This window comes from Oxyura jamaicensis (assembly GCF_011077185.1).
Source record: "Oxyura jamaicensis isolate SHBP4307 breed ruddy duck chromosome 20 unlocalized genomic scaffold, BPBGC_Ojam_1.0 oxy20_random_OJ106589, whole genome shotgun sequence".
Lineage (NCBI taxonomy): Eukaryota > Metazoa > Chordata > Aves > Anseriformes > Anatidae > Oxyura > Oxyura jamaicensis.
Window position 1 is genome coordinate 19,027 of NW_023304562.1, and position 19,910 is coordinate 38,936.

General features: G+C 55.5%; 2 protein-coding genes across 3 annotated transcripts; one reads left to right on the forward strand and one right to left on the reverse strand.

Annotated features, from left to right (window-relative positions):
* Window positions 1–818: 818 nt before the first annotated feature.
* Window positions 819–16,425, reverse strand: LOC118158151 (myb-related protein B). 2 transcript variants are annotated; one of them, XM_035312760.1, is made up of 14 exons: window positions 16,367–16,425; window positions 15,597–15,690; window positions 14,403–14,474; window positions 13,934–14,026; window positions 11,750–11,970; window positions 11,435–11,591; window positions 10,399–10,668; window positions 9,199–9,585; window positions 7,431–7,570; window positions 6,632–6,731; window positions 5,867–5,980; window positions 5,181–5,297; window positions 3,632–3,778; window positions 819–1,585 (listed from the first exon to the last, which is right to left on the reverse strand). In XM_035312760.1, exons 1-14 carry the CDS (start codon window positions 16,384–16,386, stop codon window positions 1,457–1,459), a joined length of 2,061 nt encoding a protein of 686 aa, XP_035168651.1. In that variant the 5' UTR covers window positions 16,387–16,425; the 3' UTR covers window positions 819–1,456. The 2 variants fall into 2 exon arrangements, with proteins under 2 accessions (XP_035168651.1, XP_035168650.1); XM_035312759.1 differs by lacking the exon at window positions 16,367–16,425 and adding an exon at window positions 16,167–16,297.
* Window positions 16,426–16,511: 86 nt separating this feature from the next.
* On the forward strand, window positions 16,512–18,372 carry LOC118158152. Its single transcript, XM_035312761.1, has 2 exons — window positions 16,512–16,712; window positions 17,369–18,372. The coding sequence occupies exon 2, from the start codon at window positions 17,399–17,401 to the stop codon at window positions 18,185–18,187; it is 789 nt and encodes a 262-aa protein (XP_035168652.1). The 5' UTR covers window positions 16,512–16,712; window positions 17,369–17,398; the 3' UTR covers window positions 18,188–18,372.
* The last annotated feature ends 1,538 nt before the right edge of the window (window positions 18,373–19,910 follow it).

The following is a 19,910-nucleotide window of genomic DNA, read 5'->3' on the forward strand; positions in this document are numbered from 1 at the left end:
CTCAGCCGCTCCTCGTAGGACTTGTTCTCCAGGCCCTTCACCAGCTTCATAGCCCTTCTCTGGACTCGCTCGAGCACCTCCATGTCCTTCTTGTAGCGAGGGGCCCAAAACTGAACACAGTACTCGAGGTGCGGCCTCACCAGAGCCGAGTACAGGGGGACGATCACCTCCCTGGCCCTGCTGGCCACACTGTTTCTTATACAGGCCAGGATGCTGCTGGCCTTCTTGGCCACCTGAGCACACTGCTGGCTCATATTCAGCCGACTATCAACCATCACTCCCAGGTCCTTCTCTGCCTGGCAGCTTTCTAACCACACATCTCCCAGCCTGTAGCTCTGCTTGGGGTTATTGTGCCCCAGGTGCAGGACCCGGCACTTGGCCTTGTTGAACTTCATGCAGTTGACCTCAGCCCATCGGTCCAGCCTCTCCAGATCCTCCTGCAGAGATGTAAGCAGCAGCACTGCCCCTCGGGTCTCGTACAGGCCCAGCCTCCAGCATTAAGCCCCACCATTTACTAATTTTTGAGCATTTTGGTCAGCTGGACCAGCCCCCCCCCCCTCAGGGGGCACAGACCCAGGTACCACCGCCCAGGAGCCGAGGTTTGCAGGGCTCCTCTGGGCCAGCAGCACCCAGCAGCTGCCCGAGGGCTGCAGTCGCCCTGAGCTGCCCCTCTCTGCTCCCTTCCCTTCTCAGGAGCCCCCAAAACGCTGCAGTCCACAGCGTGCTACCCAGCACCACCCCGGCACAGCACTGCCTCCCTCTGCGCGTCGTGAGGCCCCAGACAGAGTTGGAGCGAGTCTGAACAACAGGGTCAGGCAGGGTGTCGTTAGCACCATCGTTTATTTCAAGAGGCAGCACATCCCTGGGAAGAGGCACCCGCTGCTCCCGTCCTGCAGCACGGCAGCACAAAGCAGCCCCGCGGGGAGCGAGCACACAGCTCCAACTGCGGGTCACCCCAAAGCACGTCCCCCAGGAGAGCACAACACCTCCCCTGTCCCGGCACACAGGAGAACCTCTCCATCCCCTGGAGGAAGACAGAAGTGGGATGTGAGGCGTGCAGGAACCTTAACAAAAGCCATTCCCAAGGCACCAGAGCAGGCAGCACGAAATCCAGGCAGCCGACAAGGTCCGTGTCCAGCACCCCGTGCACGTGTGGCTCCAAGGTGGAGCGCAGCTTCCTGCTTCTGCAGCGCCCAGGTCCTGCAGAGCGCTCTTGCTGTCAGCTCTCCAGCCCTCCCGTTTGCCTTTCTGTAATGATTCCAGAACTCGCATCCCACACTTTAGCCAGCAGTTAGCCCAATTTAATACAACGCAGATCTACCTGGGAACAGAGGGGAAAAAATTCACCCCTAAAGGCTACGGCCTTGCAGAGGATTTCATTTTCCTCACCCCTCTGTGGTTCCCTCCCCTCCACTCATAAAAATAAAAAATAAAATAAAAAGAGCAGAACAATCCTTCATGATAAGATTAAGGTCCTTGATGTGTGACTTTGTTTCAACATGCCCAGAAATTGGCGTGCTTTCTCCTGCATGAAGAGTTGGTCTCGAGTTCCACCGCAGGCCACCGCTTTCCAAGCTCTGGTCATCTACGGAGGGAAGAGAAAGCAGGTGTGGAACACAGTCAAGGGAGAGGAGGGGGCTGGGCACCCTGCTCTTTGTGTCCTAGTGGGACAAACACCTGTTTTAAAACAGCGTGTGAAAATAAATAAAACTACCTACCTGCTACCCAACAGAAAATAAACACCTCTAGCACAGGGACCACATCCAGCCGTTTCCCAGGTAAGCGCTCCGTGGCAGAACCACCCATGGGCCCCTTGAGGGCTTTCCCTTGCTCGAGTTGAGACCAAAACCCCGAAGCACAACCCCACTAAGCTTCAGTGTGGAGTCCAGAGGGGTGAAAGGAATTCAAGACCAGCTTTGGGGTTTATTCCCAATTAGCTCAGTTCCTACAGGAGCTGCTCAGCCCCAGACCTTGAAGGGTTAGGTCGGTCAGAAAGACCATCCATCCTCAGCAGTAATTAAGTGGTGCCAGGAGCTTCAGCGCTGCCTGGCCTCCCAGCCACACAGGAAGAGCTGAAAATCAGGTGGGCTTCAGTCACTGTGTGTAAGAAGGGCTCCCATGAGGTGCTTTGGCTTTCCTAGCCTCTGCAAATGCTCTGATAAACGCAGCCAGAAGATATACAGCGCCCTGAACTGGAAATATCCCCTCATGTGCACTGCAAAGAACCAGAGCCTGATGTGCAGTGTTTGCTAACAGTAACGCCCCACGCAGCCACAGCACGGCTTTGGGGCTGATTTAGGTTCAGCCCACAGCTAAGTGGGAATAATAAGTAACTGCCACTGCTGGTAGCACCAGGGTGGTGCAATAAATCCCAAGAGCCCAGGAACACCACAGGCAGCTCTGCTGTCTATGTGCAATGGGATTTCAGGGCACACCTGTACTCTGTCACCGCACACTCTGCCTTACTGTCACCCCCAAGTCACTTGCAGAGCTTTATTTATATGGATCTATTAGCACTCAGGGCAGTACGACCCTGCCTAGGACAGCAGGAGAAATGGAAGTGTTTAAGTAGGGTTTACTTTGAGAAGGGGAAGGAATTACTCTGGCTGAGGAGTACTTATTTGTCAGAAGAAAGCTTTCACAACAGACAGCTCTAATCCAGGGATGGATGCTGCATTTAGCTGAAGACAGAGCCAAGGCCGCTCTGAAAAGACAACGCTGCACCTGAGCCCTTCCCGGGATCTGAAACCCTCCCCACACCAGCCCCCAGCTGCAGTTTCACCCCTCACCAGGGAAAACACCTACTTCCACCCTCATCCAAGCTACCTGAGAGCTCTCATGACTTGGCCCAGGCAAACACCTGCAAAAATCATGCTCTGCCCAAACAACGTGGGGATGCACCTCTGCACTCTGTCTGCAAGTACATCAGCTGATACCCTGGGGATTTACAGAGAACACAAGAAACCATTTATGCCCCCCAGAGTCACATACCCATAAGGGCACCAGCCCCTCAGCACAGGCTACAAGGTATGCTTGAGGGGCAAGAAAACACCCTCCTCTGGAGCTCTGCAATGCCTCTGCTCAGGTAAATAGCAGGATAAACACAGCCCACGCTGTCTGTGTCACACAGCCTTCGCCACAACTTAGGAATACCCTAAAATCACAGGGGCAGAAAGTACCTTTGTGTTTAGCGCTTACATAGCGCCTCACAGAGCTGCTGTGGTCAGAGAAACAAGAGATTAAGCTGCTGCTGTCCACCTGAGGAGCGCTCACTGGGAAGAAGAAGGTTTACTTCACTGCTGGGTTACTCATCTAAATTCCTTGACGGACTGGGACAGGATGCAGGCTCCCAGGAGGAAATCCAGGGCCAGACATGCTGCGTAGGCCACAGTTCTGCTGAGCCATGGGGCTTTGAGCCCCAGCAGAAGGGCAGGCTTGCACAGAGAGGGGAGGGAGCTGTAGTGTGACGCTACCGGTTCAGCATCCCCAAAGCTGGGTGCAAAGAGACCTGACAGTGTACAGATGCCCACGCAAGAGCGCACGGTGTTCCTCCTGAGCTTGGTCCCGAGGAGGGACAAGGGCTGCAGCACCAGCTCACCTGCTGACGGGCAGGAGTGGCTGCAGGGCTTACCGGTGCCGGTGGTCTGAAATGGCTTGGCATTTTCCTGTAGGACATTTTCTCTGACTGCACTTGCACGAAGGCTCTGTTGAGCAAGCCGCAGTCATTCTTCCTGCCCGAGGAGGAAAGGTTCAGGGACCTCGACAGGAAATTCACAGGCTGCAAAGGGAGAAAAAACTGTATGAGGAAAGAAGTCGGTTTGCCCTAACAGTGCCTGGCCAAAAGGCCAGCTAACAAACGCCGTGCTTCATCCACATGTTCAAAGGCAGGTGGCCGAGCCACCACTGCTTTGCACAGGGTTTCTCTGGAGAGCTTACTAACCATGCCAGGCTTGCAGAGCAAGAAAAAAAAAAAAAAAAAACACAAATAGCTATGATGCAAAAAACAAGTGGCAGTGCTCAAATACAGCCTTCATCTTCTCCGGGCAGGAAGGTGCCTCTCACCCCTACAGCCAGCCTCGGCAAGGGCAGCCTGAGGGCTCTGAGGATGAGAGCATGTAAGGCTTCTCCCATCTCACAGGCAGAAAAGCAGCTGGGGCAGTGGTCAAACGAGAAGGGAATTTGCACCTACTTCTGCAGACAGCTTTTCACCAGGATTTTTATTCACCTAGTGTCTTTCTCCTTCAGGCTGTGATTCATTTCACCTACAGTCCCACACCATGCCTGGGCTCTGGATCCTGTAGCCCCTATGTTAAGTTGCTACTGTCAGGAGAAAAAAAAATGTCTTTCTGTTGCTTTCAAGGGCTACAGGTCCCACGGTCACTAAAGTCAGCAAGCAAAAGCATCAGTGGTGGTGGGAAGAAGCCTACAGCCAAGCCCAGGGAAGTGCTGGAAGAGCAGAACAAGCCCTCTGCTTCAGCAGCACTGAGACACGGGGCAGCACAGATGCCTGGGAATGCTCTCAGTAACAGCTTGATGCTACAGAAAAGCTGCTGGCGGAAGAGGAGCAATCTGCTTCCTCGCAACAGTGCTGCATCAAGGGTTCATCCACTCCCTTGGCTACTCAATTTAGGGAGCCAAAGTGGCCAAGAGCGAGTGATTATCTTCCCCTTCTGATACGGGTCTGCAGGATCAGCTCACTAAACCAGACCCTTGAGGACAAACAAACGTATGTGGTGGGATGAAAATGGAGAGGGCCACAATATAGAGTTCTGGGCACGTGGCATGTCGGTGAAATGCTTGTGCTTTGGTATTGGAGAACACAAATTTATAAAAGCCTCTTGCTTCCTCACCTACACGCAGAGCTTGAAAACAGCAAGAAGCAGAGCAGCAGGTTCTGCAGGCAGCCAAGCAAGGAGGAGAAATAGTGCAGTGTTGGTACCAAGACCATCTTGCTGCTTTCTAAACAGTTCCTTCTAAAAACCCATCCTAACCCCTCAGGCAGGCACTCTCCACCCACAGCTCTCCAGAAAGCTCATGGAGGATCCTGAACAAGGATTACAGATGCGGCCAGCCCAGATCCCTATCCAGAGATCCCCTGCTAGAACAGCTCAGCAGCCAAGTTCACCTCTCAGCCCCATTTCAGCCAGACCTCTCCCTGCTCTGCTCACAGCACTCCTCACCTGGGTTCTTTTGAAACAGATATTCTTGGGGAGGGCAGGCACGTTCTGTGTCATATCTTCATCCACAATATCCAGGGCCAGCGACTTCCGGACCTTCTTGATGGGACTCCTGCGCAGCTGTGGGACACAGAAACACAAGTGTCAGCATCAATCAACTCGGTGACCTCCCCTCCTAAGGGCTGGTGCACAGCAAGCCCACGTCACCCCGCGTCTGCGTTGTACCAGCACCTCAGGAAGATGTATTGCATCCTTCCCCACCACAGGGCACAGCAGCTTCTAGTGCTCTCCTCGCTGGCACCAAGAGCCACTGATTTAGAAGAGAAAGCCCCTTCCTGCAGGAAGGGAAGGCCACAACACCTTTGGCAACTGAGCCAAGAGACTCTGTGCACCAGTCCTCAGGCTCTGGGGAGCCCAATTTGCCACAAACGCTTCACGAGTCTCTCCTGTACGTTAGGAGACAACATCTCCTAGCACAGACGTGAGTTCTGCAGAGACCAGGCCACAGCTGGCAGTATTTTAAGCAGGTCTTAACCTCAGGCAGATGAGCAGTCTCACTGACTAAAAGGTAGCAGCTACATGCTGAAAAGCTTTTTGGCATCAATAGTAGGATGAACTCAACCAGCAAAGACACCCCTCAACAGCACAGGACAGCCCAAAAGCAGATACTGGATGTTAAACCAGCTCACCCCTTGTTTTCTCTTTTGTTTCTCGGGCTTCACGTCGTCCTCTATGATAAGTTCAATGCCAGCCTCACTTCGGAGAACTTCTTTCAAGTCTTCTTCCAGGTGAGGAGTCTGGGGCTGGCGTGAGGAGGCAGGTAGACAGAGCGTAGGACAGTCAAAAATCTGTACACTGACCTCCTAGTATTCCCTCGACAGATAATAGGGTCAGAGCAGCCCACAGGAGCTCCCAGTGGGAAGACAAACATTACAAAGTATTTACTTCCCAGCAGGAAAAGACATGACGAGATTTCTGTTAGCCTAACAGATTTACAGGATCTCCATACATGGGAGAATGTCTGACCAGCTAAATCCCAAATATGCCACCAAGAGACCAGCGTGCACCGAAGGCGTGGTGTACTGCAGCTCTGCCAGCCTCCGGCACCTGTTTTAAGTCCATGTCAGAGACCCAGAGACACCATTTCCTTGCTCTTCCTCAAGGTCATCAGCAGCCAACCACTGCAGCCTAACTCGAGGGCAGTTTTTGCTCTTTTGGCAGCTTTGCAGAGGAGCTAGAAGTCCCGCCGCTACCTACCACGCCATTTTCACTCTGACAAGGTCTCCTTCATCCCTCTCACCTCAGCCTGGCACTAACAGACCGCACCGTTCCTGCACGGATGACAGCTGGCTCACAGCTCGGCTGCAACCTACCCCACATCCCTTTTGTGTTCACCGCGTGTCCTGGGAGCAAAGCACCGCCAGCAGCGAGCTGCAGCCCTGGCTGTTACGTACCAGAGGCCTTATTGGTCCGTATTTCTCCAGGGCGTTTTTGAAAGGCGTGGGGGTGTGCGGAGTGTTGTCCACCACATACTTCTGATCTGGTGTGACAAACCTGGCAGTGGAAAGTAGGGGAAAAAAAGGATTAACATGGTATAAACCACTAAGTAAAGCCCATCCTTCCAAACCCTCTTATTACAGAAGCCACCTGCAGTCTCACACAGTGACAGCAGAAACCGTCTGCCTGGCTGGAGCATTCCTGGGGCACAAGCAGGGCAAACAGGCACCAAGGAGCCTTTCGTAGGGAAAATGTCCTTCAGAAATACCAGCTATGCTGCTCCAGCACCCTTGCCAGAAAGCAGTACAACACCTGTGACACAGGCATCGCAGAGCCCTGCAGTCCAGTGCTATTCAGCAGTGCTTCTGCTGGTGGAGCTCCTCAGGGGCAGCCAGGGCTTTGTGACCATCACAGCTGGACCAGTGGAAGCCCCTGGGGCGCACACACTTCCAGCAGCCAGGTCGTACCACCGGGAGGTGGGAGCTGCTCTGGGTCATGCCAGGTTTGGAACCACAGCCAGCATCTCCACACAGCAGTGTAGTGATGTGTAGAGACAAAGAACACTTGCTGTGCAGGCCACCCTCCCTCACCTGGCTGGTACAACACTGATTTAAGGAAATCCCCAGACCGCCCTGCCACTCTCCCGGTGGTGCCACTACAAGTACTGGGTAGGTATGCTTGATTTGGATCAAACTCGTGTGAGAAAGGACAATGCTCAGGTATCAGGGAATGGCTAAGGTGAAAGAAAGGACTTACGCTGAGTTTTTCTGGAGCAGAGGGGTCTTGTCCCTGTGCAGCGGGGTGGTGACAATCACCTTCTGACTGCACACAGGCGTGGAGGTCAGAGATGGGTTCTCCAGTTCTAGTGTATCCTGTTTGGTCCAAAAATTTAGGAACTGCACAGCACGGGAAAGAATAAGTCACGCAGTCAGTCTCAAACTTCCTAACACGAAATGACTAGTCATTATCTTTACTTAAAGTGGGACGCCTGATATAGGGACAACCCTCCCATACCGAGTGGCACCAGCAGATCTGTTCCAGGATGACCCTTGTATGAGCTGGGACTTACTGTGGAACCGTCCTGTACGTGGGCACATGCATGAAGTGGCCAGAAGGTCCCTCACACCTATAAAGTTTACTCAGTTCCCAAGAGGGAAAAGCAGATAGAACTCTGTGCAGCTACAAGGTGGAGGGAAGGCTCTGCTTCTGGAATGCCAAGAGACAAGACAATGCCAAGAAAAGTGGAGAAGGAAGGGTGCTGCCTGCACACCAAAATTCTGGTCTGAGCTCAGGTCAGCAAACACAAGGTCAGTCCAAGTAACACAACAGTCTGTCGGCCGCATAAAAGTTGACAGGTTTTGTACTGAGCTGTCCTCAACCTAAACTGCAAGAAAACCACTGACTGCCTCATCTCTGCTGGGATTTTATTTCATGACAGCTTTCCTCCCACAACGAGTGAGGTTTGTACCCAAAAACCTATTGCAAGAAGAGCTGTTTGTGTTACGTTCACTGATGGCTGGAGCTCAGTCTGAGAGACAGGAGATGCAGTTTGTCTTCTCAGATGGATCCCAGGCTCTCAGCTTCTCACTCTGCAGAACTGCACATTTCAGGCCCTACTCTGATTTCCCTGTTCTTACTGGCCCTGCATTCAAGGTCCACCTGAACTTGGGTGTCAGTGGCCTGTGGTGCTCTCCCATGTGCCACCGAGGGCTGCAGAAACTGCAGAAATACAAAGGCGTGGAAGGCTTAGGCAGCGAGTGGCACAGGGAGATGGGTTCTGAATGACAGCAGCTGTGGGAGCTGTGCTGGGTGACTTATCCTGTTTTACAGGCAGAACTCCATCACAGCAACATCGAAGTCAGGGTGTCTGTACACCGCAGTGCTCCAGCAAGGCGTTTTTTGGGATGCACGCACATGTGCAGACATTGTAAGAATGATGGTACAATGGAAAATGTTTGTTTTGCAACAAAGATGAGGCCCAGCAGCATTTTCCCAAGCACAGCAACTCAAATACGTGCACCAGCATGTGCTGCCCAGCCCAGGTGGATGATTTAACTGGAACTACCCCAGGACAGCCACCTGCACTGTTGCCACACTGCCACCCCCCTGCCAGGGCAGTAATGCCGTGCACAGAGCAGCCCAGAGACAGAAGCACCACGCTCTCCCCTGCAGCAGGCAGGTGTGGATCTGCACAGTGCTGCTCCCTCCTCCTAGTGGCCCTGTCCATCGCTCAGGCCAGCAGGGCTTGCCCTGTGCTGCAAGTGCTCCTGCTGAGGCCAACGCAGGGAAAGGGCAGCGCTGAAGACAAGCAGTGCAAGAAGCCAGCTCTGCACCTTGCTTTACCAGAAAGGCACACGCCCCGTGCACTGGCACTGCCTTGGCCCAGGGAGGAGAAACACAAAGCTGGCAGAGCTGATGGGAACACATAGCACTGAGGCAAGCAGATGAAGTACTGACATGCTTACTGGGTCACAAACAAGCCCACGCAGAGGAGCACGGGCTGGCCTGTGCCGCTGCTCCATACCTGAGATGGAGAGAAGGGCAGCGTCTTGACAGGGGTGCTCTTGGGCGTCATGCTGTTGCAGGAGTCGAGGAAGGAGAGGCTGGTGCTGGGGGCGTTCTCCGTGACGGGGGAGAGGGAGATCTTCCTCTTCTTCTGCCTCTTCAGCACAGAGGGCGGCGTGCCAAAGCTCACCTCTGCATGCGGGGAGATGGGGATGAGCTCCCCCTTGCTGCTCTTGCTCAGGTCAGAGATGGTGTGGCCGTCCAGGCGGTACTCGGTCACGTTGGGCAGGGACGGCGTCGGCTTGCTGGGCGTCTGCCTCACTGGGCTGTTGCTGCTGCTGCTGCTGCCAGCGGAGGGCTCCTCGGGCAGGTCAAACTGGGTCAGGTCACACCACCCGTCTGGGTCCTGCACACAAAGGAAGTCCTCAGCAACCACCCGGGGAGGAAGGACTGAGCAGCTGAGTGCTGCAGATGCAGAGATCAACCAGGAGGTGAAATAAGCAGGTGTGTGAGACTCCAGCAGCTTTTGCAAGGAGCCTGGCTAGAGAAGAGCTCAAGCCCTCCTCCCCTCTGCCGTCAGCACAGCTGAGAACCAGGGCAGGGAACTGATCCAGCTGAAAGTTGTTGTTTGCACAGGGCAGTTTTTTCTATTTACGCTAGGTTGGTTTCTCAGCTCAGTTCACAGCACAGCTGCACTTCCAGCTGCATCTGCACACAGGGGACAAACCAGAAGTGGCTAGGGACAGGGGCTGAATGACACAACTGTCACCAAACTACAGGCTTGGTCGCAGCAGTACCGTGGAGACAGGGCCCTGCTGTAAAGCACATTGCTGGAACCAGATTAAAAATAGCCAGACCCCTTCACAGCTCAGCCCCCCCAATACCCAGACTGCCGTACAGGCAGGCCTCTGAGGACCCACAAATGGGCCATTAAGCCCTGGGCACAGTCTTTGATCTCCTTTACACCTGCAAAGTGAATCTTTCATTGATAATCATCTCATAAACCCGGCGGCAGAGACATCGCCCCTTTATACATCACCAGAGCATTGTGCTGCCATCAAGCTGAAGGCGAGCCTAAAGGAATCCACCCAGCCCTGCTCAGGACGCCCATGGCGATGAGCAAGGGGACACAGTAAGTTCATCAACAGGAACGTTGTGGAAATCAGGCCCTATCACGGCCACCCTCCATTAGCCAGAGGAGCAAGGGTGTGTTACTTACAGATTCAATCATGTCCAGAGCTTCACTGAAAGCTGGCACAGATGTCGGGCACAGGTAGTTGGTAGCTTCGACAACCCACTTGTACGGTGACGGGACACATGCCGGGTCCTCCTCAGGCACCATGTCATCTGGGGTCCCCTCGCCGTTGTGCTCTGCCAGGTCAGCAGCCGGCAGCTCTGAGGGCAGCTCTTGCAAGCCCGTCACCTCCTCGTCACTGACGTCCTCTTCTTTTATTTCAGAGACATCGACAGGCCAGTTCGGCAGGACGCTCTTCTCACAAACAAGAAACAAAGCCCAGCCGTTAGCAGAAAGCGAACAAACAAGGTCAAGTCCTGGGGACGAGAGCACAGATCCTGGGACCCGTTCACCTCCTGCCTTCATACCAGCCATTTGGCTTGTCTCACATCTGTTCTCCCTCACTGCTCTGTCCCATACACCACCTGACACAGGACTCTATCCAACTTAATGAGCACGGAACTGTTTAACTGAATATTTCTCTCAAAAGTATCTCAGGGGGAAGTCAAATGAAGGCTGAGCAGGTAGCAGTAATTCTGCATTTCCTGCTTCCTGAGAGCCCACCTTTAAAAACTGCATGCTTTCTTCACACAAATAATTATGTGTAATCCCTGCTTTCTGCTTTAGAGGAAGGGAACACAACACCTCTTCTCCACGCCCCCCTCGCCGCACTGTCTGGAGCAGCCTCTCCCACTAGCAACAGCACAACGGAGCCAAAAAAAAATCTTCAGACTCTCCAACAGCCTTGACGCTGGGGGTGGCAAGATAACGACAGCACTAGCAGACTGCTGTCCTCAACTTGGATAACACATTCGGGCACACATTATACCTCTAGCTCCCAGAGGGGGAGATCTGTCAAGAGTCAGTGTCTTGGAGAAGGCTGGGGGAAGGCACAGACTCTACACAGACACCAGGCTGTGGGGAAGGCAGCTTTAGAGGCAGCAGAAGGGTGGCTGAACAGCTCTGATGCACATCAGCAGAGCTGAGGACAGACCCGAGTGCCCACGTGCTGGTGTAGTACCTGGCTCCCAGCTCTCGATCCGCTTTGGCTCTCCTTGTCGTCCACCTCTACAAGCAAGTACAGAGGCTTGGACTCCTTCGTTTCGTTGAGGAAGCCTCCCGTGTCCACCTTCCGCTTGATGGTAGAGTTCCAGTGATTCTTCACAGCATTGTCGGTCCTGCAAAGCAAGCAGAAGAAAACAAACCACCGTTCAGCACAGCTTTAAAGCACAGCTAAGAGCTCCTACGAGCTCCCCAGCCCCAGCTGGTGAGCCCAGCACACGGATCTCCACCGGCCACCCAGCTGTGAAGGTACCAGCGAGCAAAGACGTCCTACCTCCCAGGCAGCAGCTTGGCAATCTCAGCCCAGCGATTCCCCAGGACCTTGTGGGCCTCAAAGATGATGCGATCCTCCTCCTCTGTCCATGAGGACTTCTTCACCTCAGGGTTCAGGTGGTTGTGCCAGCGTTCCCGGCACTGCTTCCCTAACCGCCCTTTCAGGTGCTTGGCTATCAGAGTCCACTGTTTGGTGCCATATTTTTTAACCAGTTCAATTACCTTTGAAAAGAGCGGGAGGGAAATAAGGGAATGGAACAAAGGAGGGGAGGGTCAATACAGTCATCCTCAGGCTTTGCTTTCCACCTGTATGAGGACCAGGTAAGGGCAGACAGAGGACGACCCCTTAGGAAAAAAGCTGGAGGGACACTGACAGTCAGGTGAACACTTCTGTGAGCAAAATCTAGCCGTGTTTCTGAAGGAAGCTGTTTTCATGCAGCCCCGTTGCCACACGCTACCTATGAAGGCAGGTGACAGCTCACAGAGAACTGGGATGGAGATGGGCAGATGCAGTGGGTGCAGAGCAAGCGTCAAGTCCCACACACATGCTCCAAGGCTCCTCTGCCCTCCCTCCTCCCGACACCTTGGCTGCGTGGAGGCAGTCCCCATCAGCTCTGCACTGCTCTGCCTGCAGGGACAGCGTGGCACAGCCCCCCAGTAACAGAGGGTGCCGCCCTCAGAACATGCCAGGGCCCACAGCTACATGCTCTGCTAACATCAGGATGCATAGTGTGAGTTCCAAAGCAGAAATGGGCAATATTCACTTAAAAACCATCCACTTTGCTACCTCCCCTTCACCTAGGGCTTTGCCACTTCTGCCTGAGCTTCACTGCAAATGTTTCTGGGAGGGGAATCTGTTCTGGTTGCCCTGAAATACATCCAACGCAACAGTCGGGGCAAATCGCTACAGCACAACCTGCTGCCTGCAACGCTGAGCCTGCCAAAACCTTACAGAGGAGGCCAGGTGGCTCTAAAGGGGCATTTTCACCCTGCCCAGCTGAGCTTAGCTGAAAGGTGCTGGTAGCAGATGGCTCATGGATCGTACCCCCAGGGTTCATAACTAACAACCCTGCTGCAGACTGACTGTCAGGGGCAGACAAACAGGCCAAAGGTACCGAGATGCGGCACGATCCAAGGAGCTGGAGAGGCTGCAGAGAAAAGCTCTAGGCTTTCAGGTTGACCAGGAGAAAGCTGGAGCCCAGCCTTGCCACGATGGTAGGGGGCATCAAGAATAAGTGGCGTGGCAGTTGGGACATGACAGGGCAAGGGGAGAGCAGGCAGCAGCTGCTCTGCTGTCAGAAGGTGGGAGGGCATCGTGATAAGCTTCCTCAAGAAGCGTTTGATGTAACACGTGGATAGGAAGCCTGGGCTGTAGAAGGGACCACAGCAGCCTGGAGCAGGAGCAAAATGGAAAGAAACGGGAGAGCAGAAGCGTTACAGAAAAACTGGTAAACTAGGAAATCTTGCATCAGAAAGCACATGACTAGGAATCATTTTCCAATTTTCTTAGGCACATAAAGATGATGTGTGTCTAGGCTAGCCACTCTCGGTTCACTCCCGAATCAGCAGAGAGGAACACTCTCAGAAGTCTCAATTCACCTGGCCAGTATCAGAGATCCACCTCAGGCTGTCTGCTGTGGCACACAAAAAGCCAGTTTTATTTTCCCTCAGGTCCAACGTGGCCAGGTCAGGCAGAAATCTATCTGCAGATGGATGAATTAATTCCCTTTTCTGCTGCCTTGCCAGCCTACTACAGCAGCACAGTGTGAAACGGAGAGAATGTTTAGGAGATTCTTTGCTCAGAAGGTGGTGAGGCCCTGGCACAGGCTGCCCAGAGAAGCTGTGGGTGCCCCATCCCTGAGGTGTTCAAGGCCAGGCTGGATGGGGCCTTGGCCAACCTGATGTAGTGGGTGGCGTCCCTGCCCATGGCAGGGGGTTGGAGTTAGATGATCTTTAAGGTCCCTTCCAACCCAAGCCATTCTATGATTTAGCTGAAGAGGCCTAGAGCTGCTTCTGCTCATCACCACAGCCACGTTAGGCTGCTCAGAACAGCTCTGAGTACTGCTCTTGTGGGCACCACCACTGGGAAGAACCACCCACTGTTTTCAAGGAAGACTTGCAGGTCTGACACCTTCGCCCTCTCCACAGAGGGTCACAGCTCAGCCCCTGTCCTTCCTGGACTTACCTTTTGGTCCTCCTCTTTGGTCCAAGGGCCCTTAACCAAGTCTGGATTCAACACCCTCAGCCACCGGTACTGGCACTGCTGGTCGCTGCGGTTCTGGGGAAAGGAATCAGAGTAGCCACACATCAGGCTGGAGGCTCCAAAAGGCCCTGTAACAGCATTCCCCACACACACAGCCTGCCCCTGGAAAACCTGCAGATGCACAGAGAACGCATACTATGACTAGGGCACTGGGCATGGAAGACAGGGACAGGAACCTCAGTTTCTTGTCCCAGCTCCAACACACTTGCCCTTGAAAGTCCTCTAAGCAAGAAGCGTCTCCCTGCCCTGAAGGAGCACCGATTTCTTTGACAGTAGCAGCCACAGAACAGAGTCCCACTGCAAAAGGCATTGCACACAGAGAACCAGCACCCTGAGCATAAGAAACAACATGCAAACACTACAATTCCCAACCAGGCAAGGGGTCACTTACAGGAAAGTGACTGGCCAGGAACTTCCAGTCATTCTGCCCATAATGTCTTACTAACATCTTCAGCTGCTCATCCTGCAAAGAACAAAGACATCCACTTTCACATACACTGAGGCAAAACATGCCACAGGCACTCCTGGGCTGACGGCATCACGAGAACAATCTAGGTATTTTTAACTGTCAAGGTGTGTATGTCTGCATTACGGGAAGGAACGTGGCTCTCACTGTCCTTTCACAGCACCTTGGTGCATGGAGCCCAGCTGTTTGGGTCAGGGCTGTGAACTAGGGTGTGCACAACAAGAGCTGAGCACAAAACATGAGCTCAGTCGTTGTGGTCACACCCAGGCCCACCTCATCTCCATCCCAGGGCAGTTTGGTTCAAACTACATGGCCAGGACTTATCCAGCCCCGGTATGTCCCTGACCAGGCAGCCCATCTCCCAACTCAGACACTGCTTTTGCCTGGCCAAGAAAACCAACCGTTGGAAGTGCATCACCACTGGCCAGACAGCCTACTGCTTTCCTGCGCTGAGAGTCTCTGCATCTCTCTCGTACACCCTGTCACAGCCCAGGTTTGCCTACTCTTACCACTCACACAAAGCCTGCTACAGGCCTCCTTCCCTGTGTGTTCTGGCTGGGCAAAGGTAAGAAATAATTCCCTGTCCAACAGGAGCCTAAGGCTTTGATCTCTGCACAAAGACCACTCTCACACATGTTCAGCCTCCGAGGGAGTTAGAACATTTTGTAGTTTTCACACAAAACACAAGGATTATGGAGGAACTGGGAGGAGTGCAGAAAACACCCCAAACAGTTTCAGGCTTTCAGCCAGAAGAACTAAGCCACGACCCTAACAGTCTCAACACTCCCTGCTTTAGCTGCAGAAAAGGGAGGGCATGTCCACTGTGTGAGTCAGCTCACTGAAGACCTCGGCCATCCTCCAGGGCCCCACTAGAGAGCTACAGGCAGCAGATGCCTCGCTCAGGGCTGAGGTGTGGAAGCAGTGAGAGCCCTTGCTCTCCAGGCCGTACTTCAAACTTACCTGAGCTTCTTCTCACTAAGACCTCAGGCACACAGCCTTCTCCAGCAGCGAGACAACGTGAGCTGGGGCTGCAGCCAGCGGGCAAGGACTGGGATGGAGGACAGCTGCAGGAGCCTGCCCCAAACACCTGCCCTTGGCAAGCGCCAGGCTCTCACTCACCTCCTCTTGCGTCCACTTGACTTTGCACCTGCCGTCCCGCTGCTCCGGCACGTCCGAGTCGGTGTCCTGGCAGTGCAGCTCATCTTGGTCCTCGCTGCCAAAACAAACAGGGCGCTGCTGAGAGAACGGCCGCGGCGTGCAGAGCCCCAGACCCCCCTCCAGACCCCCTCTTCCCCCTGAGCCGAGCCCTGTCACTTCAGGCCTTCCCCAGGTGGCAGAGGGGACCCTGCAGACCCCAGCACGCACTTTGCCACCCTCTGAGGAGTTGGGGGGCTTCTCCCAGCCCCTGTCCCTGTGTGAGGGCCGTGCCCAGGGGCTGGCCCTGCTCCCCCCTCGGAGGGGGGGGGAGGTAGCAGCAGGCAGCTGCTGTCACCGTGCTGCCAACGGGAGGGCAAAACCCAGGCCCAGAACCCCCGTTTACCCCCCATTTACCCTATATTCACCCATTTACCTCACATTCCCCCCATTTACCCCACACTTACCCCTTATTTCCCCCTCATCCCCCCTCATCCCCCCCAATTCCCCCTCACCCATCTCCCCCCCGCCCCCCATTCCCCCCCATAGACCCACGGCACGCCGCCGAGAGACCCCGGGCGGGCAGGAGGGGGTCCCGTCCCTCCGGCCGCCGGCGGGTCCGGCCGCCCGTCCATCCGCCCGCCCGTGCCAGCAGCAGGCCGCTCCCCGAGCCCGGCGGGAAGGCGGCCCCCACGGGGACACGGCGGGGGGGGGGGGGGGGGAAGGACCGGGACGTGGCGGGGGGCACCACTCACCCGCGGCTGCGACGCGCCATGGCGGGGTCGGGCCGGGCCCGGCGGCTCTCGCTTTTACTTTTTTTTCCCCTTTTCCCCCCCTTTTTTTTTTCCTATCTCGCGCCAACCGCGGCCCCCCCCCGCGCGGGGCCGGGCCGCGCCTGCGCGCCGCCGCCTCACAAAGAGGCGCGCGCGGGAGGGCGCCCGCCCGCACCGCTCCCCCCACGCGTGTCCGCGCCCCCGGGCGGGCAGAAACCAAACGGCACCAACCGGGGGGAGCCCGGCCCGTTAATTAATTAATTAGCAGGGGTATAAAATCGTTAGAAGCAAGGGCGGGAGGCGCGGATCGAGGGAGGCTGTGCTCAAGGCAAGTGGCGCTTTGTATTTCCCGGGCGTTCTCCCTGCGGCGGGTTGCTCGAAATGTTTAAGGGCGGAGGGCTTGAGCCGCTCAGAGCAAGTTTCCTCTCTAGGCTGGCCTCTTTAAGGGAAACTTAGGCGCTTTCTGCCTCAGTTCTTAAAGCGGTTGGTGCAGAGGGTGACTTCTGACCGCCCCCGACCCCCCCAGGGGTGGCACGGTCACGCAGTGAGCTGCGCCCTGCCGGGGGCTCAGCGCTGCCCTGACCCCATGAAGTGCCCTTCGCCCCCCAGCCCTGCACCTCCAGCGCAGGGGGAGGCTTACCGAGGCCCCTACACCCATGAAAATGAAGCAAAGAGCGGCACCATGCAGGGTGAAGCTGCCAAAAGGCAGCCCTGGGGGTGCGCCCCCCCAACCCCAGCCTGGTGAGGAGGACGTAGGGCCGGGGTGAGCTGCTCCCCCATGGCCGATGTGGTTACGGACCCTATAAATAGGCCGTGGTGCGGTGGTGTCACACTACGAGGTAAGGACAGGCCGGGTGCCTGCCTGCCCCAACCCACCACAGCTCCTCGCTGGGACCAGGGGATGGGTTTGGCAGTGGCAGCAGAGACGCAGCCCCACGGCTCTCCTGCAACTCTCTAGCAAACGTGAATGCTTCATCCTAACAGGGACACCCGGCAGCAGCAGGACGCCGCACCATGCTGTCCACCAAGAGGCGCAGCACCAGCATCCTGACCGTAAAGGAAATCCTGGAAAATGGGTTTGTGGCGGCAGCCCCTGGGCTTACCCACTCTTCTCCCGTCTGCAGTTACTACACGGACTCCGGTAGTGTCTCGAGACCAAGCACCTGGGAGCTTCTGGTGGACTTAGAGAGCGTGACAAAAGGCAGCTCTCTGTGCGTCCTGAAGCAGCCAGAGGTGCTGGGCAGCTGCGTGAAGGCCGAGCTGCAGAGCCTGACCCAGGGCAGCTCCGACATCAGCCTCGTCTGCTTCTGCAAGACTCCCTATGGCCACGCTGCCTCTGACCTCTCTGGGCTGCCCAGCCAAGCCGGCTGCCTGATGGATGTGGCATCACGCAACACTTCCACACCATGCAAGAAAGAAAAGCACCCCAAGCTGCTGGAGAGCCTGCTTTCGAAGAGCACTGAGCACCTGAGTGACTTGCCAACCCCTGGGAAGCCTCCAGGACCCCGATGGGAGATCTCAGAAATAAAAGCCCCCCTGGATGCCAGCCTGTCCCTTGACACAAGCACCGAGGAGCTGAGGTTACTGGGGTGCTCCAAGCCGGACACACCATCCCTGGAGACCTCTGTCATCATTCCTCTGACCTGGCCCGGCACCTTCAGGAGGCACCCTGCTCTGCCCCACGGGTCTGCCACCCACGAGGCCCAGCTGAGCGATCTCGAGCCTGTCTCTGCGTTTGCGCACCAAGCCCTGTGCTGCTGCTGCCCCTGCTGCCAGGGCTCCAGACCTGAGACGCTGCCATGAGCTGCCCCACCGATGGCTCCGGTGAGTTCTGCGGGGTGCGGGCAGCTCGTGCTGGACAACCAGAGCCACATGGCTGGGGCCGGCTTGCTGGGAGGCACCGAGGTGACACTCGGCATCCCCCAGCTGGAGCCTGATTTTAGGGGAAAGGGCTCGAGGCACTACCTGGTGGCAGCACCCTGAGAGCTGCTGTTGCCGGTACACAGCCTGACTCCCTGTTCCTCCCCAATGGCTGTCTTTTGTATTAATGCAATAAAGATTTGTTTCCTCCTCTGCCTGCTCTCCGGCTCTCTGTGCCCGGCGAGCTCCGCCTGCCCGCCGAGCGCACCCAAACCCCCTCCAACCCTCCCACGCAGCCCGCGGGGCTTGTCCCGGGGCAGGGCGAGGGTCCCGGGCACCGCGAGGGCTCTGGGCCCGGCTCCATCTCTTCCTCCCCCCAGCGGGCCGCGGCCCGGCCGCTTCCCTCCCCGCCCCGAGGCCGGGCCCGGCGGCCGAGGAGGGGCGCGGCGCCTACAACATGGCCGGGCCCGGGGCCGTGCCCGCCCGCCCCCGCCGTTACCTGGCTGCCGGCCCCGGGGGCGGCCGGAGAACGAGGGGAGCAGCGGCCGGGGCCCGGCCCCGCAGCCCGGCCTGGGGCCGGCCGCTGCCCGCGGGGAGCTCGGGCGAGGGAGGCGGCGGGGCTGGGGCTGGGGCTGGGGATCCCTCTTCTGGCACGCGGGGAGAAGCACAGCCCGGCCAGCCCGCAGCTGCAGTGCCCGCACCCGGTCACTTCCACGTCCCCGGGGAAGAAGCGCACCCATCGCCCCCCTTCCAAAGGTGTTCTTGCCCCCACCTTACATGTCCTCTTTTTTTTTCCCTTCTCCACTAGCTGCTTACAGGGGATGTGGAGAATTTCTTGTTAAAACCAGCTTTCCAGGGCATTTAGAGGTTGCTGAAAAACACGATACGCATCCTTCCCTTTTCTTTCAGGGATAAATTAAAGGTGAAGTGATAAACAGTCCATGAGAGTATAGAGAAAAAAGGGAAAAGTAACTTGCACCCAACTTCTCTGAAGCACAGCGATAATTTCATTAATATGTTAAGCCTGTGGGGAGCTGGGTGCTTTAACTTGCCCTTGGCCCAGCTTCACTTCTTGAAAGCCTTCACCTGTTTGAACTCCTTCAACATTCTGTCAATCAGCAAGAGGCGTGTATCACATTTTCATGAGCAAAGCAAGCACTTCTGTTTTCAGAATAACAGTTTAAACACCTCCAGAGGGCCAAAGGGACAGTTTTGAAAGAAGGCAGCTAGCTATTGCCTCTGCACGTTATTTCATGCTAGAGGTTTTGGCCCCACAAAAACCTTCATTCACTGAAAAATTCTGTTCTTCTACTTCACTGTTAGAACAGCACAACAGACAAACAGTAAACAGGGAGCTGCTTGTCTTCTCTGGCTGCTCAGATGACTTTTTTCTAAAAAACATGTTACGACATCAGGAACAGGTGACAAAACAACTCTGAAAAGGGACACAGAGAGAGAATGTATTTACAGTTTGAAGTCTAAACACCAAAGAACAGTACAAACCAGATCTATAATTAGCAAGAAGATCACACAGTTGTTTGGTTCAACTGCAGTCTGTGCCGGTTGACTGGTTGGTATTGATACTGTAGGGGAAAGATAAAGCTTATTATGTAAATCTGTAGCTGGAATGTACAAAGTGCTGCTGTGTGTGAAAAGCACAACCATG

What these genes read in the sequence shown, in the direction of transcription:
- LOC118158151 (XM_035312759.1), bottom strand. Translation starts at nt 16,246, where the DNA reads ATGGACGGGCGGCCGGACCCGCCGGCGGCCGGAGGGACGGGACCCCCT. An exon ending in CCAAAGAGGAGGACCAAAAG is followed by an intron (nt 11,971 to 13,933) that starts GTAAGTCCAGGA and finishes CTCTTTTCAAAG; the next exon opens with GTAATTGAACTGGTTAAAAA. An exon ending in CTGCTCCAGAAAAACTCAGC is followed by an intron (nt 6,732 to 7,430) that starts GTAAGTCCTTTC and finishes TTCCACTGCCAG; the next exon opens with GTTTGTCACACCAGATCAGA.
- LOC118158152 (XM_035312761.1), top strand. Translation starts at nt 17,399, where the DNA reads ATGCTGTCCACCAAGAGGCGCAGCACCAGCATCCTGACCGTAAAGGAA.